At 52.2% G+C, this 25681-nt stretch overlaps 1 protein-coding gene and 1 long non-coding RNA gene across 2 annotated transcripts in view; one reads left to right on the top strand and one right to left on the bottom strand.

Annotated features, from left to right (window-relative positions):
* Window positions 1-2269: 2269 nt before the first annotated feature.
* On the bottom strand, window positions 2270-25293 carry LOC144889487 (uncharacterized). The gene is made up of 3 exons (XR_013621799.1): window positions 25270-25293; window positions 4041-4086; window positions 2270-2921 (listed from the first exon to the last, which is right to left on the bottom strand). It is a non-coding gene; the product is annotated as an uncharacterized LOC144889487 (long non-coding RNA).
* FAF2 (Fas associated factor family member 2) overlaps window positions 25266-25681 on the top strand; it is a 60570-nt gene continuing 60154 nt past the window's right edge. The window contains exon 1 of the mRNA XM_068098184.2: window positions 25266-25584. Within this exon, the coding sequence (XP_067954285.1) occupies window positions 25528-25584 (57 nt within the window). The 5' untranslated portion in view covers window positions 25266-25527. The remainder of the gene's footprint in view (window positions 25585-25681) is intronic.

The raw sequence follows: 25681 nt of genomic DNA, 5'->3' as shown, positions 1-25681 counted from the left end.
ATTGGTGTGGAATGCATGGTGTGGAATGCATGTTGCGAAGGATTGAATGGTGGGAGTGGAACCCATTCACGAAGGCCCGGGTGGGTAGTTTAAAGTTAGATAGAGGGTGCAGGTAAATTACCTGGATATTGACACCTGTGGTGCTGGTTTTGGAAATAGTTTTTTTTTTGTAAGGTGCATGAGGCGGTGGAATGGCTGGGTGTGTGGCTTAATTGGTAGAAATAGTTATTTGGGGCACTCCATCACTGGGAGCTCGTCGGCCAGGTAAGGCCACAGGTAGGCTAAGGGAGCCAGTTAGGTTAGTATGAGTGGGGCCCGAGGATCCAAGGAAGGACCCGGGTTGCCCAATGTCAAGGTGGGCATCAGGTGGTAAGCATCAGGGAGGGCCTCCCCAGATAGATTAGTGTGAGGAGCAGGCAAGCTCGGGAGGCAGCTCCAGTGAACGGAGGGGTGCAGGTAGGTAGACCTGCTAGTGGGGCCACACGACCCAGCCCCAAAATTGTGCGAGCGCACGAATGGAAAATTGATGGGGTAAGACCCAAATTCGGAGGGCACCACAGTGTGGGTAATGTGAATTCTGGTTCTTAGAACCACATAGTTTAAAGAAGGCCGATTCGCAGGGTGCAACCCGGCGAGATTAAAATGTGTAAATGATGTTCGTGTTGTGAGAATTTTGTGAAGACCCCTTCGCACCATCCACAACCATCCACAAGGGGATGGATTTCGCACCATGGGACTCAATGTTTGATTGGTAAGATGCATCACAACATGAGTACGAAACATTGTGTTCATTCCGCCTTTCCTTCCTGGGAGAACCTGGGGGGATTTGGGGACGAATTTGGCATGAAGAGGGGACGTGGGAGACAAGACGTAGAGACGAATTGTAAATACAAGGAGGGCATGGGTAGTGTCGTTAATGGTGGGAGGCACGAACGGGTATGGCGAGGCTCGACTTCACTCTGCCGGCATTCCTCTCACCCGCTTGTTTTTTCAAAATTTTCATGTCTTTTCCTTTTTGCTCGTTGCGTCTTCTCTTCCTGCCTGATCCAGGACCATCACAAGGACTTACCTTGCTGTCGCAGCAACTTGCTGCCATCCACACTCACATCCATCCACTCATCACCTTATGGACCACTTGCTCAGTGGCCACACCCATTTCCATTGTTTCACCTCTTGGCTGCCCCATCATCTTGCCACACATGGATCACCTGTTGAGTGGCACTGACGCCACGCATTTGGACCACGATTCGAGTGGCCTTGCTCAAGAAATAATAAAGTGATCCATTTGTGCAATTATGAAGATTTAGATGGCCCTGATCTTTAAATGGCCTGCATGCCAGTCAGGGCCAGCCGGTTATGTTAGCCCGCCTACCAAGGCAAGAAGCATGAAGATGACTCCAGCTACAAGTGCTCCAAGGGTTATTCCTCAAGTCCAGGTCCTGGGTCATAGTTTTTGTAAAATAAATTCTGTGTCGTGTAAAATGTAAAAATGTTTCCCACCTTAGGAAGGTGTTTCCCACCTTTTGCCTTCGTCTTCCTCTTCTTCACATCCGTGTCGTCTTTGTGATTTCTCCATTGGGCACCTGTGGCACGATTTGGCCGACGTTTCAGGATCGGGTCTAGTCTTGGTGAATGGCTCACGCCGCGGATCGCTTCGCTTGGCGCAACATCCATTACGCTGCGGCCGTGAGCGGGGAGTGTTCCTTCGCGTACCGGGAAGTGCTGGTATTTAGGTCATAGGACTTGTGGGCCTAAAACCCTACCCAGCGCCGACCGGGCGTGGCGTCATACCCCCGGGACCACGTCGGTCAGTAACAGATGAGGGGCTTAATCCCCCCTCGAAGGGGAACCATAGGCCGACGTCAGGTCTCTACGCCAACCCAATGTACCCTTTTTCGTTATGTGTTTAGTTTCAAAATTCCGGCAATACGTGAACAGTATAAGGTTGTGGGTGTGAATCTGTTAGGTAGTTTCTCAACGCATTAGGAGGGACATATTTAGTTTAAAAATGTACATTTAAAGGTTTAAAAAAATTCAAAAAAATTAAAAAATGTCGCACACACTGGGATTAGAGTTAAAAATGTTAGGGGAATCACATCTACGTGTCACACTAAAAGTAATGTTTAAAAGAATGCCAGCTCACCCCAGCCGCTCCATGTGGACGACTCGGGTCGAGTCTTGGTGAGAGAGGGGGGTAGTGTTGCGGTTGTGCCATAAAGGCAAACTCCCTATAGTCAATTGCATGACAACATGTAGCCTGCAGTAGTCAGTTACGTTTTATTGAATGTAAAGATTAGCCCTTTCCCATTGAGTAGTAAAAAAAGACCAAATATGTGTTGAGTTAGGCAGAATGTCAAACCCTTGTGTGGTTAAGGGAAGCCATAACACGAGATGTGCAGAAAGGCGTGGCCAAAAGCCATGCCCACGTGACCAATGATGAGCAGGGAACCCGTCACCATGATGCTACAAGCCTCAGCCAATGGGAGGCTGTGGAACATTTAGAGGGGCGTGGGCGGATCTGGTAAAAGCCCACGAGGATCGCAATTTCATTCTCCTTTGCCTGGGATTTCGCCACACCACGACCTCCTGCTCTGTTCTCTCTTTGCCTCATGGACGACCTCATTCTCTTGCTTTTGAGACTTCGCGAGGACACACCTGAGCTCTTGCCCTTTTCGCCACGCCCATGACGAGGCCTCGCTTGCTTTTTCGTTGCTCCCATGACACGTGTTTGGCCTTTGTGTTCTTGGTCGACACCCATCGTGTCTGCGCCGATGTTTTGCGCCATCCTGCTGACCTGCGAGCGTGGGCATTTCTACATGACTCACCTGCGCTGAAGTTCATCTACCTGTGCTGAGTTCGTCCGTGCCAACTTTGAGGCGGTGGTTCGTCCTGCGGACCTGACGTCACGATCGAACTACGAGCTGCGCACACACACACCAGACCACGTGGTCACCAGCGAGGAATCCCGGCACGTACATCGATACGCCCTTAACCAGAGTGTCTTTTGTCCCTGTGTCGAGATGGTTCTTCTTCTTCATGACAGTCGGAGCATGATACCTACACAGATCTACCTGATGTATATATCACTCTACCCCAAAATTCATAACACAGTCCACCACCTGGAACCTTAGCCCCTGCTAGGTTCACTGCAGGCGCTACCATTCCAGTCTTAACACTTACTGTCTCACACGTAATTAACCAATGAAATAAATTAGGAGGGCTGTGGGAAGTGAGCCGAAGCTACCTACATATTCTCCTTAACATGCTACCCCCTTAAACAACCATCACATTTCAAATATTTACAAAATTATTGAAGTTCATGCTCCTGGCGAGGAAGAGAAAAACAACACGCAAACCTAACTTAAACACAAACCTTAACCCTATGCAAAACTTTTAAAATTCCTAAAAACATTTGTACAACCGCAGTCTTCAGACCGCGTCCCCCGGTGGATACCACAACACTCAACGTTACCTGCGGGGCCAACCCAATGTACCCAAATTTCCACGTGACCTGTCCTGGTCTTACAGGTGAGTGACATGGCTCAGTGGATTTCATCCCCATTCACTCACACAAATCACATAACCATTCCCACATGTTTCAAAAATCATCAAAGCACAAAATCATCAAAGCACATATTTCACCCCCCCTGCAAGACGATGGCATCGATGTCAATTTATATGCGTGTGCATTTCTACTTGGCAGCGGGGAAGAGGGAGGGGTACAAGCAAGATGGTGGGGACGGTTCAGGCTGTGGTGCTCGCAGTTCAAAAACAAGTCGACCGACATATGACCTCTTCACCAACCACCCCTTTAACTCTTGCCCTCCCCCCCCCCCCCCCCCACCCCCCGTGACAGCCAAAACAGCTCCTTGTGCTGTTGTCCCGTTGGGCTGGTCTCCACACCAGGCTTCCACACCTTAGGCTTTCATACAGCCTCACGGGTCGCCGAGGGTCTCCACACCGCAGGGCGCCCAAACAGACCCCCCCCCCCCCCACCAACGGGCTCCCAATTTCCACCAATGGCCACCAGTGGCAATTACCGTAGAGGGGGCCGCAGTCACCACTCCTCCAGAGCTTGATCCATACCTGCAGACACACACACCTTCTCCACCGACAAAATCCACGATAACATTTCCTTACCCACTGCCATTCAATTCTCCCCCACATATTTCCAATAAAAGATGTCACAAAAAGATGCTGCCATGGCCTATTTACATGTGAAATCCCCATTCACATTTTAACCACATTACACAATAATCACAAGTCATTCTCCATTCTCACGACCACACAAAAACACAAAACTTTGACACTTAAACAAACGCCACCCACAAGACACTTTGTGGCACATACACCAATCCCCTCATGCCATGTCATGTCATAGCCATGTCATCACTCAAATCCGCCCCCCCTTCCACATTCTCATGTCCCAATTTATAAGAGCAAGTACTGAAGGCTGGGACAGTACACCTCAAGGCATTTACCTCAAGTGCAGGTAGTGTAGGTTGGTCGGGTCCAATAGTGACATCCACCACACCCAGTTTCCCTATTTATCCCATGGGCCTATCAAATTTCACCAAATTTCCTTTTGTCCTCGGTACTGGCAAGTATGTGGATCTGCCGCCACCGGTGTCCTTTACTACACTACTGCCCTTGGCTATGACAGCACTGCCCCTTTACAGTGCAAGCGTCATTGGGTAAGTGGAGCAGCCGAAACGCCAACATGGCCACGAGTGCCCACAAGGGCGCAAACGCTACCTGCCCCAAATATCGGCTTGGGCCACCTGCGAGGAACACGGCTCCACTAGCCCCAGCTGGCCAATGTGGTGAGCACCTGCTGCCAACTCCACCATTCCCAAGGCCTTGGACATCGGACGGTCGCAGTGCGTGGCATCCACATCACATCCCCTGCACCTCTCACATTCCCCAGTCCACTCACATGCAGCCCCCAGTGCCCACCCACACTTGACCACGCCCAAGGTCTAGTCGACAGCCATGCTCCAGCAGGAGACTCGATCTAAGAAGACATGGTTCACACACCAAGGACACCCATAGCACCACGATGACCTCCAGACTACCCAACTACAACTCCATAATCCCGCGTCCCAAATATCGGCGCCATCGTCCCCGTAGCCAGTTGAAGGTTGTGTCCTGCGAGTCTATCCATTCTTATTTTCCCAGCCTCCAACAATTTGGTTGAACACACCTGGATCAATAATGGTGTCACTGTTGTCAGTTTCCACCTTGACCTCACAAAATTCACCTTTAAATTTACATCTAACCCTCAGATTTCCCATGTCAATTATTTTTCACAATTCACTAATTTCACCAAAGAAGGGTGCTGCTCCATATCCCTACCCCCCACAAACGTAAAAATATATATATATACATACACTACATGACCAAAAGTATGCGGACACTCCTAATTAGTGGATTCGGCTGTTTCAGCCACACCCATTGCTGACAGGTATATATAATCAAGCACACAGCTATGCAATCTCCATAGACAAATATTGGCAGTAGAATGGGCCATACTGAATAGCTCAGTGACTTTCAACGTGGCACCGTCATAGGATACCACCTTTCCAACAAGTCAGTTCGTCAAATTAATGCCTTTCTAGAGCTGCCCCGATCAACTGTAAGTGCTGTTATTGTGAAGTGGAAATGTCGAGGAGTAACAACAGCTCAGCCAAGAAGTGGTAGGCCATACAAGCTCACAGACTGGGACCACAGAGTGCAGAAGCGCATGACGCGTAAAAACTGTCTGTCCTCGGTTGCAACACTCACTACTGAGTTCCAAACTGCCTCGGAGTGGTGTAAAGCTCGCCGGCATTGGACTCTGGAACAGTGGAAATGCATTCTCTGGAGTGATGAATCACGCTTCACCATCTGGCAGTTGGATGGACGAATCTGGGTTTGACGGATGCCAGGAGAACGCCACCTGCCCAAATGCATCGTGCCAACTGTAAAGTATGGTGGAGGTGGAATAATGGTCTGGGGCTGTTTTTCATGGTTCGAGCTGGGCACCTTAGTTCCAGTGATGGGAAATCTCAATGCTACAGCATACAATGACATTCTAGACGATTGTGTGCTTCCAACTTTTTGGCAACAGTTTGGGGAAGGCCCTTTCCTGTTTCAGCACGACAATGCCCCCTTGCACAAAGCGAGGTCCACACAAAAATGGTTTGTCGAGATCAGTGTGGAATAACTTGACTGGCCTGCACAGAGCCCTGACCTCAAACCTATCGAACACTTTTGGGATGAATTGGAACGCCGACTGTGAGCCAGGCCTAATCGCCGAACATCAGTGGCGGACCTCACTAATGCCCTTGTGCTGAATGGAAGCAAATCCCCGCAGCAATGTTCCAACAACTAGTGGAAAGCCTTCCCAGAAGAGTGGAAGCTGTTATCGCTGCAAAGGGGAGACCAACTCCATATTAATGCCCATGATTATGAAATGAGATGTTCGATGTTCGGGTGTCCGCATGCTCTTGGTCATGTAGTATATATGTATATGTGTATATATGTATATGTGTATATATATATATATATATATATATATATATTGTTGCGGATATGGGACTTGGCCTCAATATCCGCTTGTAAATACTCCCCTATTTCCCCAATACTCCCCAACTATCCCCAATCCCCCATTCCCTAGTCCCATTGCCTGTAAATAACACTCTGTAGAACCGACCTTCCCCTTTTTCCCCCATTAAATGTCGTGCCCAGGTCCACCGCATCTCACGTAGACAACTTTCGGACATCTTGCTAGTTATTCTTAGTCTATGTCAGTTAAGGACTCGTTTCCATTAATTCTGACTCTTCGTTGCACCAGAATGTGATTGTATGGCACCAGTAGTGAGTTTAGGACCTCCCCTTACCTCCTCCCATCTTCCCCATGAAACAACAACAACAACAACAACAACAACAACTACAACAACAGAGGAGATTGGGGGCGGCGCGGCGCGGGGAGTGTGCGTCCTCACTCCGGCGTGGTTAGCCGCCATTGCCCATGCGCTCCACGGGGTTACCACGAAGGGGCTGGCTGTCAGCTCCTCGTCAAGGGCGGAGCCGGTAACCCCCCGCAGCCAGTAAGAAGGGCGGACTGATTCCATCTGGGGCGGAGCTAACTAGCCGAGGGCGTGTCACTCCCCGCCGGATATGCGCAGCGACTTACCGGACGTGACGTCAGATGCGCCCCGAGCTTGAAGAAGAGACAAGTCGCGACCTCCGAGCGCTGAGCGACCTCCCCGCATCTACTGGACCGGACCGGGTCGATTTTGCCCCTGAGCCAAGGTGCACCTTGAGCCATCGACTACCCGCTTTCCTTGCCATCAATCCCCGTGTGAGTCAGTTTTGTCCTGTTTATCTGTCGTCTGTCGGGGCTACTATATAAGACCGTAATTAAGTGCCTACCTTACTATGCTGTCCCTCTCATTCCTGTAATCTAACCTTCCGCCATATTATAAACTCCTCCGGAGGTCTTGAGAACCGTATCCCTGGTGTCGTGTCATTTTAATCCCAGCCGTTGTGTCCTTTTCCTCAATTGATTTAGCGTAGCGCGACTCGGCCAACGTTCGAGTATAATCGGGTAAACGTGCAGACGCGGTCATACCAAACCGCTCGGTAAACCAACATCCACAACCGCGTCTGTAACAATTGGTGTCAGGAGTGTCGGATTCGGACCTGGGACTAAATTCATTTAGCCCAAATTTTGGAACACCAATTGTACCACTAGGGTAACAATTGGTGTTGGGGAGGTAGAATTCGATCCGGAGCGCGTTTCCCGCGCTCGAAATTATAACGGCGAAATTTGATTTTGTTTTACGAAAATAAAAACCCGAATTTTGAAAGTCGCGCTATGGCGGATCAAGACAGCTGGGTTCCGGTAGAGGAGGGTGAGGCAGGGTCGGTCCAGGACCAAATTGAGGGACGCGAGGAGAGCGAAGCAGCGAGAGTAGCAGACGCACAAAATAGCGTCGTTGCGCCCGACGTTGCGGGTGCGCAAAATGGCGCCTCGCTGGTCGCGGCGCCCGCGACCGTGGCAGCGCCCCTGGTGGATTCGAACCTTTTTATGTTGCAAATGAGGGCCCTTATGGAACGAATGGGAGACCAAATTGTGGGAATGAGGGCTGATAGTGAGCGGTTGGGAAACCAAATGGGGGTAATGGGAAACCAAATGGGGGTAATGGGGAACCGGATGGATGCTCAGAGTGAGCAATTGGGGGTAATGGGAAACCAAATGGGGGTAATGAGGGACGAAGCGAGGGGTACCGGTGAGGGATTAGACAATAATTTTAAGGGATTAGACAAGAAATTTGGGAAGTTAGACAATAATTTTGAGGAGTTAGACAAGAAATTTGGGAAGTTAGACAATAATTTTGAGGGGTTAGACAACGGGATAAAAGAGGTGAGAAATGGGTTAATGGGGGTAGAAAACAGAATGGCCGCTCAAGAGAATCAAATGGAAGGGATGCAACAGGGGTTAGAGGGATTAGAAAACAGGATGGAAGGCAAATTGAGGGACATGAGGGACCAAGCGGAAAGGGAAGTTAAACAAATGGGGCAGCAGATAGAGGGGGTTAGAATGGGGGTAGAAACCAAACTGGATGCTCACAGGGAGGAAATGGAGCAGATGAGGGTGGCATCTGGGCAGGAGATGCAAGTGATGGGAGAGGAGATCAGAAGAGGAGTGAGTGAGGAGGTCGGAGGAGTGCGCGAGGAGGTGAGGCACTGTAAGGAGCACATGGAGAAGGAGGTGAGAAAGGGGACTGTAAAGTTACAAGGGGGCATAGAGGACCTGACGCAGGAGGTGGAACAGCTGACGGAGGGACAAAAAGGACTAACGGAGCAGGTTCAAAGGAACACTGCGGTATTAGGAGGTTTAAAAGCGACACAAAACGACATAAAAAACGACTTAATAGCGACAAAGAGGGAATGTCAGATGGTACGTGAGGGACTGACAACGAGGTTGGACGAGGTGATAGAGGTAATGGAGACGACGGACCGGCATGTGAGGACGCACATGGAAACGGTCAAGGTAGCCTTAGAGGATGAGCTTGAGGAGACGTACCGGGGAATAAAAGAGGTGAAGCAGAAATTAGAAGAAGTGGAAGAAGGGGTGAGCGAAATTAAGAAGCGACGGAGAGAGGATAAGAAAGAGATAAAAGAGGAGGTAAAAGAATTGGTCCAAAGTCTGTGTTTGGATCGTGATGATGTGCTCATTAACCGGATGAGGGATTCGCAGGTGATGGAGGAGAAGCGAAGAGGAAGAGGACCCGGTGTAAGTGGTGACCAATATGGTCGTGCGTATGATGCGCCAGGTGATTTAAGAAGCTTGGGGGTCGAGATGGACCCGGGTGTTCGTGAGAGGCCGTTGGTGAAGTGTGCGACAGGTCTGGTGTGCGAAAGAGGAGGTGTGCGAGAAAGTCCGACTCTGGGGTGTGTGAGGAAAAAGTGCGTGCCAAGGAGTGAGGGTGCTGGCGAGAGTGAGTCGGTCGTAGCGCGTGTGCGAGGGGGCACATGGAAGCGCGGTGTGGTAAGTGTTACAGAGGGTGTGACGGGAGAGTGTGCGTGAGAAAGGTGTGTGACGGACAGGTGCATGGGGAAAGAGTGCGCTGTCAAGAGTAAGGGTGAGTGCGCTGTCAAGAATGGAGGTGAGAGTAGTGAGAGTGACAAGGAGAGTGAGTTGGTTGTGACAGGTGAGCGAGGATGTACACCTGGGATGGGAGGATGCACACCTGGAATGGTAGAGCGTGAGTGGGAATGCACGCTGGAGTTGGTGGTGAGGCACGTGGTTGGGTGTGCGAATGAGAGCACACCTGTGATTGTCACAGAGGAGGTGACAGAGGAGGGGGCGCGAGGAGGTGTGTTGGTGGGGTGTGCGGCCAACGAGTGTGTGCCGGAGTGTTCGGTGGTCGGGTGTGTGACCAGGGCTGTGAGTGGAATGAGGGTACCTGGGTGTGTAAGGAAAGGTACGAGGAGCATGGAAACGGCTGGATGTGTGAGCAAGGAACGGGCTGCGGGGTGTAAGCGTCCAGGTGAAGCATCGACGGTAACCGGTTTAGAGGTTAGAGCGACTTTTAGCCGAATCGGGCCCTCGGTGCGTGCTGGGCCTCGCTTTGAACGGCCGCGTCCGTGCTCCACTAGGCGGAGCGGGCAGCCCGATAGAAAGGGTCGTCATGGCGACCACTTTTTGTTGAGGCAGTCCGGCAGGTCGAGATCGGGACATTGGATGGCTCCACGCCGAGATGGTGCGTGGGATCTCGGCCCGGGTAAGCCCCCGTCCCTGCACCGAGTGCCGGACGCATCCAGCCGCTGGCACAGAACAACCCGCATTCATGGCTTGGCTTTACGAAGCCGGGCTTTGGACAGGAATTGGCGCACCGAGAGGCATTAGTGAGTAGACTGGGTGATGAGGATAGTGTTTTGGCCCCAAAATTAGAGAAAAACAAAATTTGATGATTGGCAAGGGATTGTCAGTAGTGATTGGCAGATGATGGGCAGTGATTGGCCAAATTTTTGATTTGTTGAAATTTGATGTGCAAAATTGGTAGTGAGCGATGGGCCCGGTGGGTAAGGGGGGCATCCCTGCCACCCTTCCCATGGGGGGCAAAGGAGCAATAGCTTATGGGGTTGATGGCAGTGAAAACTAGCCCGGGTGGGTTAGGATATGGATAGGGATCTAGCGAAGATGACATTAGGTAACGTTAAGTTTAGTTAGTGACTGATACCTGTAGTGGGGACGCAGGTAGATTAGTATGGATGATAATGACGAGGGAGCGCAATAGTTTAAAGGGACGACTGGGAAGCGCAAGTTTCAGAAGGGAGTAGTTAGATGAGATGATGCCGTGTGTGTGAGAATTGAACAGGTGTGATTGCACAGGTGTGCAACTGGACAGGTGTGTGGAACAGTGTGTGAGTAATGAGTGTTGTGGATCAGCGCGAATGCGCTTGGGGAGAGAAGGGTGCAGGCGGCACCAAGAATGAGAGCACAGGTGTGCAAGTACAGGTGTGTGGAGAGAGTTGGAGTAAGTGGTACGGAGTGGTGTGCATGGTGCGAAGGTGTGGATGGGGGAAGAGTGGACCCCTTTCACGAGTACCCGGGGCGGGTAGTGTAAGTGTTAGGTAGAGGGTATAGGTAAATTGTGGTTGGATATTGGCATTTGTGGTGCGGTTGCAGAATGGTATTGCGGATGGGTGCATTAGTGTTGTGGAAATGGCTGGGCGTGTAGCCTGTTAGTGTGTGTAGTTGGTTGGGCACTCCACCACTGTGAGGATGTCGGCCAGGTGAGGCCGCAGGTGGGCTCTGGGAGCCGTTAGTGTCAGTGGGTGCCTGAGGATCCCGGGTGTGGATCGGGTAGCCCAGTGCCAGAGAGGGCACCGAGTGGGGAGAGCGCCAGAGGGCCTTCCCCAGGTAGTTAGGTTAGGGTAAGGAGCAGGTAAGCTCGGAGGCAACTGCAGTGGTGGAGGTGTGCAGGTGGGTAGACCCGCTGGGAGAGGTACTCGCCACAGCCCAGAAATTGTGCGAGGGCACCGGGAGATGAATCGGGGGAGTGAGACCCCCAAATTGAAAAGCACCACAGTTTGGCCAATGGGAATTGGTTTTTAGAACCCATAGTGTAAGAGGGCCAATGGTTTGGCCGGAGAAAGACCCCGGGTAATGTAAAGTTGTTAAAGTCATTTAGGAAATAGTTAGGATTGATGAACCTGTCGCACCATACGCAGCCACTTACCTGTGGTGATGATGACTCCACACCTGTGTTTTCTTTGTTTTGTTGCAGGAAATGAGATTGCTGTGGATTTGTGAGACGCATCACGACGTGGATGAGACATTGGGGTGATTCCATCTCTCCCTCCCTAGGAGGGACTGATGATGAATTGGTGATAGCAAATTATGATGTTCAGTTGGAGATGGCAAATTTTGATGAGAGTTGAAAATGGCAAATTTGATTGGTTAGGAGGGAGAGAAGACGAATTTGGTTTATGGGAGGAACGGGGAAGACAGTAGGGACGTTTGTTGATTTGTAAAGTAGATGTTTATGGGTAGTGTTGTGTTTTGTGGATACAGTAAGGGGTAAGGGAGGGGCCATGTAGGTTACCTGGTGGGGGGGGGGGGGCGTACGGTAGGAACGTACCTGTCTCACCTGGTTCCCATGTGCCCCCAGTGTGCATCATCTTATATTGCGTGCACTTTTGCGCCCTTACCACCTTACTCACTTGTCTGCTTCTTTTGTCTCCCACCTCCGAGGATCTGGCTTTGGGGTAGAGAGAGAGGAGAGAGAGGTGCTGGCTATGCAGTTGTGGGCCTGCACTTTCGCTGCTTGCTGCCTGGATCGATACACCATATGGACCGCAATGTTGGTGGCCACCCACAATGGACCGCAGTTCTTTTGCGGCCAAGCACCACCCATGGATGGACCTATGGGTCAACGTGGCACCTATGCCATACAGGTGAACCACTTTTAGTTGACACCACTGAAGGCCACAATACAGAAATGGACGCGGTTGGCGCCTTTCTTTATTTTTGAAAGAAGCCAGAAGGCCAAGTGCACCACACGAAGAGCAAGAGACACCTGCAGGGTTAGGGGTTGTTGTTTTTATTTTAATGAACAATGGTGACTGCACCGATTGGTGCTGGGGTGGTGCTGTTGGTGCTTGGAAGGGGTGCTCTGCACATTATTAAAGGCCGTAAGGCCACAGAGCACTCGTGGGTTGGTGTATCGATGCTGGCATGCGTGCTCTCTCTATGCATAACATCTGCATGTGTTCCTCCAAAAACAGGTCCTGGATCGTAGTGTAAATAGCAGCGTAGTCTTGTAAATAATGCTCCCTACCGGCTGTATGTTTAGTTTGCGAATTCTTTCCGCGATTCGGTTATCCTGTGGGCGTGTTTCTGTGAGGAGAAGGGTGCAACGTCGCAGGGGGACATATTTACTCATTTGTGAATATCTGTAAAACTGTCGCACTCAGGGTAGAGTTAATAGTAGAGGGAACTACATCTGAGTGCCACACTAAAATAGGTAAAAATTTATCGGGTCGGGACGCCCCGAGGGTAGAGAAGGGTGCAATGTTGCGGATATGGGACTTGGCCTCAATATCCGCTTGTAAATACTCCCCTATTTCCCCAATACTCCCCAACTATCCCCAATCCCCCATTCCCTAGTCCCATTGCCTGTAAATAACACTCTGTAGAACCGACCTTCCCCTTTTTCCCCCATTAAATGTCGTGCCCAGGTCCACCGCATCTCACGTAGACAACTTTCGGACATCTTGCTAGTTATTCTTAGTCTATGTCAGTTAAGGACTCGTTTCCATTAATTCTGACTCTTCGTTGCACCAGAATGTGATTGTATGGCACCAGTAGTGAGTTTAGGACCTCCCCTTACCTCCTCCCATATTCCCCATGAAACAACAACAACAACAACAACAACTACAACAACAGAGGAGATTGGGGGCGGCACGGCGCGGGGAGTGTGCGTCCTCACTCCGGCGTGGTTAGCCGCCATTGCCCATGCGCTCCACGGGGTTACCACGAAGGGGCTGGCTGTCAGCTCCTCGTCAAGGGCGGAGCCGGTAACCCCCCGCAGCCAGTAAGAAGGGCGGACTGATTCCATCTGGGGCGGAGCTAACTAGCCGAGGGCGTGTCACTCCCCGCCGGATATGCGCAGCGACTTACCGGACGTGACGTCAGATGCGCCCCGAGCTTGAAGAAGAGACAAGTCGCGACCTCCGAGCGCTGAGCGACCTCCCCGCATCTACTGGACCGGACCGGGTCGATTTTGCCCCTGAGCCAAGGTGCACCTTGAGCCATCGACTACCCGCTTTCCTTGCCATCAATCCCCGTGTGAGTCAGTTTTGTCCTGTTTATCTGTCGTCTGTCGGGGCTACTATATAAGACCGTAATTAAGTGCCTACCTTACTATGCTGTCCCTCTCATTCCTGTAATCTAACCTTCCGCCATATTATAAACTCCTCCGGAGGTCTTGAGAACCGTATCCCTGGTGTCGTGTCATTTTAATCCCAGCCGTTGTGTCCTTTTCCTCAATTGATTTAGCGTAGCGCGACTCGGCCAACGTTCGAGTATAATCGGGTAAACGTGCAGACGCGGTCATACCAAACCGCTCGGTAAACCAACATCCACAACCGCGTCTGTAACAATATATATATATATATATATATATTGTTACGGATCCGGGGGACGGCACTCCCGTTAGCAAGGGGGGGGGGGGTTAATCCCCTTGTCCTGTTAAGCTGGCCGTTCGAACGGTCCTGGGGGTATGACGTCACTTCCGGTCGATGGTAAGTATGGTTGTAAGCCCAATTTGTCTTAATACCTAAATACTACCACCGGCCGTAAGCGAGGAAAGACTCCCACCCGGGCCGCAGCGTGATTGGATTGCGCCGAGCGAAGCGAGCTGGGACTCGGGCCGTTATCAAGAGACTAAACCCGATTATAAAGCGTTGGCCGAATCGTGCCACAGGTACTCAATCGAAAGAAAGGACTAAAGCGATCGGGGGAGAATGAAACCAAAGAATAAGAAGGAACAGGTGTAATTTTATTAATTATGTACAAAACCAAAGAAACCAATGAAGAAACGAAAGCAATATACAGAAGAAGAAGAAGACACAGGGCAAACCTTAAAACAATCTTATATTATTTCCCAGACAACAAACAGGACAGACAAACAGACTTACACGACAAGGGAGTATCAGGCAGGAATGACTGGAAGAAGGGATGAGAAGGCCCAGGCAGACGGTGGGCATCGAGGTCCGGCTCCAGGATTCGACTCGCGTCGTGGCGGGAAACCCTGGCAGGCAGCGAGCGCGTATCGTTCACCGCGAGCGGACGTTGCATACAGTGATGGGATTGGGATGCTCCGTCTTCTTACGCGTCTCCCCTTGTTCATTCCTCATTCATCTCCCAACCGTGCCTTCTCACCGACTCTGGATCATGTCTCTCTCTGCCTTTTTCGTAAGAAGGCTTCGCGCCCGCGCTTATATTACGCATGTTGCAAATCAATGCGCGCTTCATGGAGCCACGCCCACGATGGTACCTTGCCAGCCCTGGTTGGTCGGTAGGGGCTCGCTGACTCCACCTCGGGTGGTGCGTCGGCGTGCCACGCCCGTGATCTGGCGGCTCTGCCCCCTTCTTTCTCGGCTTGACCGCATGGCTAATGGTGGCATGGTGCCAACCCGAATCAAGGCAAGGAGCAGCGAACGCTGCTGGCAAACGAAGTACTGGGGCCTATCTTATTTGATTAATGCAACGCAGATTCAACTACTGGGAACAGATCCTTAACTGAAACACATAATAATGAAATAACTACGAAGAGGTCCTATGGTTCGCTCCGTGTTGTTCATGGACTAACTAGGGTGCGATCTTTAACAAACCAATTGATGGGGATATTTACAGGGGAACATTTATAAGGGAAACACTTACTAAAATTTACTAGTGAAGGTTCTAAAAACCGTAATAATATATATATATATATATATATATATATATATATATATATTGTTACAGATCGCGGTTAGATGTTATAGACCGAGCGGTGGTGTAAGACCGCGACCTAACAAACTCACCCGATTCACCCAGACTTTGGCCGTATCGCACCGTAGCTGCCCAATGGGGAAAAGACAAAGGCGACGAATGCAAAGAGGAAAAAGAAGGCCAAGACGAAAGACAAAAGGTTTGAAATATTACTACTGAATTTATTTACTATTTACACACAAGCAACAAAAAGCAATTCAGTTTATTTACAAGTACAAGACGCAGATGACACAGTGCAAATTTAGCTTATCTACAGACTTAACTAACCCAGGACAGCACAAACAGAACACTGACTCACGCGGGGAATTGATGATAGGACTGGCGGGAGATGGATGGCTGGCGGGATAGGGAGGTCCACTGGTCCTTCAGCACGATTGACTCGTTGGGCAGCCGCCGCTCCTCCGCGGCCGTGCTCCAAACTGCCGTCCAGGCCTCACGCTGCTGTGGCTGCTGTTTCGGTGGCTCCAGCTGCAGCAAATGCAGTTGCGGTGGCTCGAGCTGCAGTTCAACTCTGGACTTCTTGGTTGGACTCAACTCCTTGGACTCCCTCTCGTCTCTCGGTAAAGGCTCATCTCCCGTCTGCCTGTCTGGTCCAAACCCTCACTATTTCTTCTTTTCTCTCACTCCTCACCACCGCAACCACTGACCCTCCTCTGGCAACCGACTCAGACCAACTCATCTCTCGTTGCCACACCCCTGCCTTGGGTTATATAGGCCCCCGCCCCTCAACCTTTGCGAACCTCCCCCACCGCTCTTCCTCCGCCCTCTGTAGCCAAACCCCTGGCTCATGGTTGGTCGAGCGGGGCTGGTTCACTCCTCCCCCTCTATGACGAGGTGGAGACACGCCTTTCTTCCCCAACCCTGCCTCGTGGCCAATGGCGGCAATTGGATCGGAGGGGAGGTAATATGGGCAATCGAGGCTTTTGGGGATGGGAAGGAAAGGGGGTCTATTCTCTTTCACTGGTGCAATGGAGTACTTTTAATTAATGGGAGACACAGCCTTATCCTAAAACACAGAATAAGAGATAACTATCAAAAGAAAAGATATATCGTGACCTACATGTATGTTTTTCTATGGACTAACTACGGGAACGCCCTTTGACCTTTATACAACCACAACGGAGGGAGGAGGGGTGATATTTTACAACAACCTTTTACAACAACCTTTTACAACATTTTACCACCACCACAAAATAAAAAAAAAACACATTCTCATATTCACAACAATATATATATATATATATACACATATACATATTATATACAGTGCATTCAGAAAGTATTCAGACCCCTTCACTTTTTTCACATTTTGTTATGTTGCAGACTCATACTGAAATCTTTTTAATTTTTTCCCTCATCAATCTACACTCAATACCCCATAATGACAAAGAGAAAACAGGATTTTCGAAAGTTTTGCAAATTTATTAAAAAGAACAAGCGTTACGCCTAGGTCCCCCGTCGGTGAAGTGATGTGAGTTGACAAAGTGGAAGACGCAGAAAACATGCTATGATATGATATTTCGCTCACAAGGTTCAGACATACATGGAGGCGGCCATCTTGGATTTTGACGTGGCCACCCAATTTTCAATATCGTTCTTCCGTATGCCTAGATACACCCACACACCAGATTAGAAGTTGGTACCTCGCGTATTTTTCAACATATTCCGCTCACAAGGTTCAGACATACATGGCGGCGGCCATCTTGGATTTTGACGTGGCGACCCAATTTTAAACAGCGTTCTTCCTTGTGCCTAGATACACCCACACACCAGATTAGAAGTTGGTACCTCGCGTATTTTTCAACATATTCTGCTCACAAGGTTCAGACATACATGGTGGCGGCCATCTTGGATTTTGACGTGGCGACCCAATTTTCAATAGCGTTCTTCCTTATGATGCGATACACCCACACACCAAATTAGAAGTTGGTACTTCGCTTATTTTTCAAGATATTCATCTCACAAGGTTCATACATACATGGCGGCGGCCATCTTGGATTTTGACGTGGCCACCCAATTTTCAATAGCGTTCTTCCTTATGATGCGATACACCCACACACCAAATTAGAAGTTGGTACTTCACTTATTTTTCAAGATATTCATCTCACAAGGTTAAGACATACATGGCATCAGACATACATGGCGGCGGCCATCTTGGATTTTGACGTGGGTTGCACCCACACACCAAATTCGAATGCGGTCCTTCACTTACGCAGGCATGCACGCCCGCATGCACGCACGCACGCACGCCCGCACGCAAACACGCACGCCCGCACGCACACACGCACGCACGCACGCACGGACACAAGGACGGAGGGGAAAGCCATCGTCCCCCTTTCGCTACGCTGTGCGACGGGGGACAAAAAACTGAAATATCACATTGACATAAGTATTCATACACTTTGCTATGACACTTGAAATTTAGATCAGGTGCCTCCCATTTCTCTTGATCATCTTTGAGATGTTTCTACACCTTGATTGGAGTCCACCTGTGGTAAATTCAATTGATTGGACATGATTTGGAAAGGCACACACCTGTCTATATAAGGTCTAACAGCTGACAATGCATATCAGAGCAAAAATCAAGCCATGAGGTCGAAGGAACTGCCTGCAGAGCTCAGAGACAGGATTGTGTCTTGGCACAGATCTGGGGAAGCCTACAAAAAAAAAATCCCTGCTGCATTGAAGGTTCCCAAGAGCACAGTGGCCTCCATAATTCTTAAATGGAAGAAGTTTGGAACAACCAGGACTCTTTCTAGAGCTGGACGCCCGGCCAAACTGAGCAATCGGGGGAGAAGGGCCTTGGTAAGAGAGGTGACCAAGAACCCGATGGTCACTCTGGCTGAGCTCCAGAGATCCTGTGTGGAGATGGGAGAAACTTCCAGAAGGACAACCATCACTGCAACACTCCACCGATCTGGGCTTTATGGCAGAGTGGCCAGACGGAAGCCAAACAGTTCAATCTTGGTTTGCATCAGACCACAGAATCTTGTTTCTCACAGTATGAGAGTCCTTTAGGTGCTTTTTTGCAAACTCCAAGCGGGCTTTCATGTGTCTTTCACTGAGGAGTGGCTTCCGTCTGGCTACTCTGCCATAAAGCCCAGATCGGTGGAGTGTTGCAGTGATACTGGGATGTTATTTGCTGAATTAACACATTGGCCACACCTGTGTGGAAGCCGTCGCTTTCAATATACTTGGTGTCCCTCATTTACCCAGGTGTTTACATCTTTTTGTACACTACCTGGACATATGTGATGAAGGTCAGTCTTCTCAAGCTCTTGTTCTGAAGGTCAGGTCAGTCACCCCTCAGGTGAGGTCCGTCTTTTGAGACTGCCACTGATGTAACCCAGTGCTACCTGCTGCATTGTGTTAACATCTAAACCGACACCCCACACTGGCTTTGGTAGTGGGGAGGGTGACTGTGACGCCCTGTCAGGAACAAAAACAACACCTGGCAAAGGGCGGATGAGCTCCTGTAGGGAGCCAAAGGTCATCTAGTAAGGAGATGGTTTGTCCTAAAAAACACCCATCCGGTTTGGACCGGTTCAAGTCATACCAAATACTTTAAAAATGGTATGTGCTGCTTCATTGCTTGAAAAGGACAGAGTACAGACAATCCCCATCGGTTGGCTTCCATGGAGAGGCGGAAATTCCTCGCTGAGTGAGTACGGTGAGGCAAACGGCGCCATTGTTATGACGTTTCTGGTACCCAGAGTATCCCGGGAAGTGACGTTAGTAACGGAACTTCCCCCAAGCCCAGTGGCTGTGTTAAGTGTTTGTCTCGTCAGTATGTCTGTGTGTGTGTGTGTGTGTGTGTGTGTGTGTGTGTGTGTGTGTGTGTGTGTGTGTGTGTGTGTGTGTGTGTGTGTGTGTGTGTCTGCTCTATGACGAGGCTTAGACCAAGTATAAAAAAAAATTTAAACAACTAAATATTTCTCATACCGTAGCCAAATTTGCTAGCATATCAAACTTTTCCCCATAAAAATCGAAATTCATGTCAATTGAACATAATCCTCATCCCCAAAATGTTGAAAACATTTATTATTAATCACAGGTGAAATATCCTTCATATAGTAGACTGCGATAAAAATGTTACTGATTAGTTGCTAAAAATCAGGCAAAAATAATATATTTTGATAACCATTTTTACGCTAGTCAGAGGAGAGGGTATTGCATTTGAGTTGGTTTGACTGTCTTTGTTTGTTTGTCTGTCTGTTTGTCCGCACAGAATAAATGTGATTTTATCTGCAACTGTTGGTCCGATTGACAGGAAATTTTCACTAAAGGTATGCTTCTACGAATTTTAAAAGGCTAATTATGATGTCATAGGTCGCGTGGTACGGGCGCCATCTTGGAATAACCAAAAAACTTTGCACCTCTATATCTCTGACAGTGCTACATTGTAAAAATTGAGACATGGCTCATTGTAAAGAACTCTCCATTAGGAATGACATATGTTAATGATGATGTCATAGGTACCTCAATTATGACGTCATAATTCGACAAGTACAAAACTTCATCTGATCAAGATGAAATTTGTTGAGCTTTGAGCGGGATAGAGCAGGCCGCCTGTTGAGCGGGATTAATTTGTTGAGCGGGATAAATTGGTGGAGAAAAAATAAATAAATAATGATGACGTCATCGATCTCGTGGTTCGGCCGCCATATTTGTTTTAACACCTGGAAATATATCCTGGCGAGGGTTTGCAATCTCTGATTGCTCTTTTTCTTTTTAATTTATGGAAATGATAGGATACCTGTTAAAGACTGTAAGTGTGGCGGACACAAAAGCCCACTGGCGTGGTGACATCATTCCGCGCACCAAGTGGGCGGTGGCCACGCCCGAGGGGTAGGCGTGGCCTCATGATATACACCGGGCACGCAGCCCGGAGCGCCAGTGTTACAGTGAGCTCCTGAAATAAAGACGCTTATAAGTTACCGCTTGTCCGCTTCCTCCTTGCTCGCAAGCAGCGCGCGTAATGCCGCGCTTTACTGGTGACCCCCTCGACGTTGGATCTGCCGGAGCGATCCTTCCACACGCGACGCCATTGCCATGGCCAACTTCATCAAACTTCCCGAATTTTGGGAGGCTCAGGCCGAAGTCTGGTTCGTCCAGACCGAAGCCCAATTTCAGCTTCGGCGCCTCACCGGCGATGACACGCGCTATTGCCACGTCGTCGCCTCCCTCGGGCCCGGCACGGCCGCTCGAGTTGTGTCCGTCCTTCGCCACCCACCGGACGGCCACAAGTACGAGGCACTCAAGCGGCTACTCCTAGCCACGTTCGGCCTCACGGACGACGCACGGGCGGACCGCCTCCTGGATCTCCCCGAGCTCGGTGACACGCGCCCGTCGGTCCGAATGGACCATATGCTGTCACTGTTGGGCGACAAAGCCCCCGGTTCTCTATTCCGGGTGCTTTTCCGTCGCCAACTTCCAGCGCAGGTTCGCCTCGCGTTGGCCGGGACCGGGCTAACGGAACCCCGCACATTGGCAGCCGAGGCGGACAGGTACTTCGCCGCTTCGGACACGCGGGCGAGAGTCGGCGTGGCCGTCACGGCCCTCGAGGCTGATGCTGCTGTTGCTGCTGATGCTGCTGATCCACAGCATCAGCTTATACAGCATACGCAGCATGCTGATACGCACCTCGTGACCGCCGCCACGCCCCGCCCACCGCCGCGGCAAAAACCGCCACCGCGGGGAAACCCGCCAACTCCACCGGCCTGGCAGAGCCAGCCGCGCTCCTCCAGCTCCACCACCTGGTGCTGGTTCCACGCCAAGTTCGGCCACGAAGCTCGGCAGTGTCATCCGCCATGCTCCTTCAACAGGTCGGGAAACGCCCGGGCCGGCGCTCAATAGTGGCGATGAGCGCCGGCCGTTCGAGCAGCCTGCTGTTCATAACGGACACCTTCTCCGGGCGCCGTTACCTGTGCGACACGGGAGCGCAGGTGAGTGTCATTCCCGCCGGCACGTCAGACAAGCACACCGCGGGTGGGGGCCCCGCGCTGCTTGCCGCAAACGGGACGCCCATCCGTACGTACGGAAAACGCTGCCTCTCTCTGCGGTTCGGAGGGCAGGTTTTCCGATGGACGTTCGTCACCGCCGACGTGCCCATGGCACTGCTTGGCGCGGACTTCCTGTGCGCTAATGGGCTCCTGGTCGACGTCAAGCGCAGACGTCTTGTCCAGGCCGAGATGTTCAGCTCGCTCGCTTGTGCGTTGCCCAGCTCGTCGAGCAGCTCAACGAGCGGCTTGCCAAGCGGCTGGCCAAACGGTTCGGTTCCGGCCACGTTGGTCTGTACACTTCCGGCAGCGGACGCATTCACCCGCCTCCTCGCCGGCTTCCCGGCCCTCACACGGCCCACCTTCTTGGCGGGGGCCGTCAAGCACGGGGTGGCCCATCACATCCCCACCGTCGGGCCACCGGTCTACGCCCGGGCACGCCGACTCGAGCCGACGAAGCTGGCGGTGGCAAAAGCGGGGTTCGCTACCCTGGAGCGACTCGGCATCGTTCGGCGCTCAGAGAGCGCTTGGGCGTCGCCGCTGCACATCGTGCCGAAGCCCAGCGCGGGATGGCGACCGTGCGGGGACTATCGCCGTCTCAATGACGCCACGACTCCCGACCGCTACCCCGTCCCCCACATTCAGGACTTTTCCACCCGTTTGGCGGGCATGTCCTTCTTCTCGAAGGTGGACCTCATACGCGGCTACCATCAGGTCCCCATCAGGCCGGAGGACGTCCCGAAGACGGCGGTCATCACGCCATTCGGACTCTTCGAGTTCCTGCGCATGCCCTTCGGTCTGAAGAATGCGGCTCAGGCATTCCAGCGACTGATGGACAGCGTCCTGCGCGACTTGGATTTTGTCTACGTCTACCTGGACGATATCCTCGTCGCCAGCGCGTCCTGCGAAGAGCACCTACGCCACCTCCGCACGCTCTTCGAACGCCTGGGCCAGCATGGCCTGATTGTGAACCCCGCAAAGTGCCGGTTCGGCGCCGCCATAATCGATTTTCTGGGGCACCGTGTCACCAGGCACGGAGTCGTCCCCCTGCCGGCCAAGCAGGAGGCGGTGAAGGGGTTTCCGCGCCCCCGCACGGTCAGAGGGCTGCAGGAGTTCCTGGGCATGGTGAACTTTTACCATCGGTTCCTGCCCCGTATCGCCCAGTTCCTGCGCCCCCTGCACGAAGCTCTCCGAGGTAAGCCGGGCAAAGGCGACGTTACCTGGACCGAGCAGATGGACACGGCGTTCACGGGCGCGAAGCTCGCCTTGGCTAACGCCACCATGCTCGCGCACCCGGCGCCCGATGCACCGATCGCCCTCACCACCGATGCCTCGGACTACGCGGTGGGCGCGGTGCACGAGCAACGGGTGCGTGGAGCTTGGCAACCGCTGGCGTTCTTTAGCCGGCAGCTTCGCCCGCCCGAACGCCGTTACAGTACCTTCGACCGCGAGTTGCTCGGGCTTCACTTGGCGGTCAGGCACTTCCGCCATCTGCTCGAGGGCCGTGCGTTCACTGCCTTCGTCGACCACAAGCCGCTGATCTTCGCGATGGGCAAGGTCACCGAGCCGTGGTCGGCCCGGCAGCAGCGTCACCTCTTGGCCGTGTCCGAGTACACGACGGACATCCAGCACGTCGCGGGGAAGGACAACCTGGTGGCGGATTGCCTTTCCCGGGCCGTCGCCCACGCAGTCCACCTCGGCATCGACTATGCCCGGATGGCAGCGGACCAGGCCGCTGACCCCGACGTCCAGGCCTTGCGGACCGCCGTCACGGGCCTCCGCGTCACCGAGGTGCCGTTCGACGGCGCGGGCGCGGCCCTCTTGTGCGACGTCTCCCTCGGGCGTCCTCGCCCCATCGTGCCCGTGGGCTGGCAGCGCCAGGTGTTTGACGCCATCCACGGCCTGTCCCACCCGGGCGCGAGGGCCTCCCAAAGGCTGATCGCTGACAAGTTCGTCTGGCATGGCCTCCGGAAGGCCGTCCACGGCTGGGCCTGGACGTGCGTCGCGTGCCAGCGCTCCAAGGTGCACCGGCACACCCAGGCCCCTTTGGCCCCGTTCACGGTGCCGGAACGCCGGTTTGACCACGTCTACGTGGACCTGGTGCGACCTCTGCCCCCCTCGCGGGGTTTCACCTACGTCCTCACCATGGTGGACCGCACCACCCGGTGGCCGGAGGCCGTGCCCTTGGCGTCGACAATGGCGGCCAATGTCGCGCAGGCTTTCATCGCCACCTGGGTCGCCCGGTTCGGCGCCCCCTCAGACATCTCGTCCGACAGCGGCCCCCAGTTTACCTCGGAGCTCTGGGGGGCGGTCGCGCAGGGGCTCGGGGTCCGGCTGCACCGAACCACGGCCTACCACCCCCAGGCTAACGGCCTGTGTGAGCGATTTCACCGCTCATTGAAGGCCGCGCTCCGGGCCACCCTCCGTGACGGCTGCTGGGTCGACAGGCTCCCCTGGGTCCTGCTGGGCCTCCGGACGGCGCCCAAGGAGGACCTGCGCGCATCCGCGGCGGAGTTGGTCTTCGGGCAACCGCTGCGGGTGCCGGGCGAGTTCCTCCCTGACTCCACGGCACCATGGTCCGCGGCACAGGAGCGCTCCGCTCTGCAAGAGACCGCCCAGAGGTTCGCCCCGGTGCCAACGGCATGCCACGGGCACCCACCGACGCACGTCGCCCCGGAGCTTCGCACGGCGGAGTACGTCTTCGTCCGCCACGATGCCCACCGGACACCACTGCGGCCCCCGTACGACGGGCCTTTCCGCGTGCTGGAGACCGGGGCGAAGCACTTCACCCTGGACATCGGCGGTACTCCTGACCGCGTTTCGGTAGACCGCCTCAAGCCGGCCCACCTCGACGTGGACCATCCACCGCCAGTGGCCCGACCCCCACGTCGTGGCCGCCCCCCTGCGGGCAGACCCCCGGCACCGCCCAGCCCCGCCGCCACGCCGCCCCCCGGTCCTGCACCCATCCCAGGGGCAGCCAGGGGCATCCCACCTGGCATCCCTGCACCCCGGACGCCGCCGATCGCCAGGGGGCGCTTCGGCCGGGTTATTCGTCTGCCCCGCAAACTGGCCCTCCAGGTGCGCGGGAATTCTGGGGGGGGCGCGTGTGGCGGACACAAAAGCCCACTGGCGTGGTGACATCATTCCGCGCACCAAGTGGGCGGTGGCCATGCCCGAGGGGTAGGCGTGGCCTCATGATATACACCGGGCGCGCAGCCCGGAGCGCGCGGCGCGCCAGTGTTACAGTGAGCTCCTGAAATAAAGACGCTTATAAGTTACCGCTTGTCCGCTTCCTCCTTGCTCGCAAGCAGCGCGCGTAACGCCGCGCTTTATAAGTGTATATAATGTATTCAGTATGTCAAAGGCATGGTTTAACATGTTTAAACATTGAAAATAGCTTGATTACAAGTGAAAATGTGGTCAAAACTATTTTATGACTAATAGTAATATTGTAGTTGTCATCTTGGATTTATGTAAATATGCTATTCCACGAGCGGTACTTTTGGAGGACTTTTGCTATGTTTTTCTGTGGTATTTTCTGAGAAGAATCGTATTTTGCAATTTGTGGTGGTTCATTGCACACATTGACAAATATATTCCTAAGAGCTCTTGTGTTAACAATAAGTCAATCCATATTGACCTCACCCATTGTGAAGAGAAGGGAAGAGAAGAAGAAGAGCAGAAGAATATAAATGGTGGAGAAGAAGAGGAGCATACCTAGAAGAAGAAGACGCTCATCGCACAGGCAGTGCAATTCGTATTACGATTCTCAAGAAACGATGCTCATGACGGGCGGGCGGTATATTAGACGTCACGCGAATGCAATAAATATGTACAAGTACGTCGTAATTTAAAGTCGTTTTAGTTTTCCGTTATCCGAAGTTCGGGGAAGCGGAAAATAATGACAATTCACGTGAGAAAAAAAGTGACAGGAAGTTGGGAAACCCTTGCGTTCCGAGGCCGGCGCCTTGCAAAATGGCGGACCAAGAAGGTTTGTCTGCTGAACAGACGGAGAAGTTGTTGCAGTTTCAGGTAAGACGTGAACTTTATGAGTTCATGAGATTCGTGGTCCCGCATTTTTGTATTATATTTATCGGTGGTTGAGGTGTGGGATGTTATGTTTATCTGT

This window comes from Myxine glutinosa, chromosome 1, assembly GCF_964187855.1.
Source record: "Myxine glutinosa chromosome 1, kmMyxGlut1.1, whole genome shotgun sequence".
NCBI classification, from domain to species: Eukaryota; Metazoa; Chordata; class Myxini; order Myxiniformes; family Myxinidae; genus Myxine; species Myxine glutinosa.
This window is presented reverse-complemented; position numbering and strand designations above follow the sequence as displayed.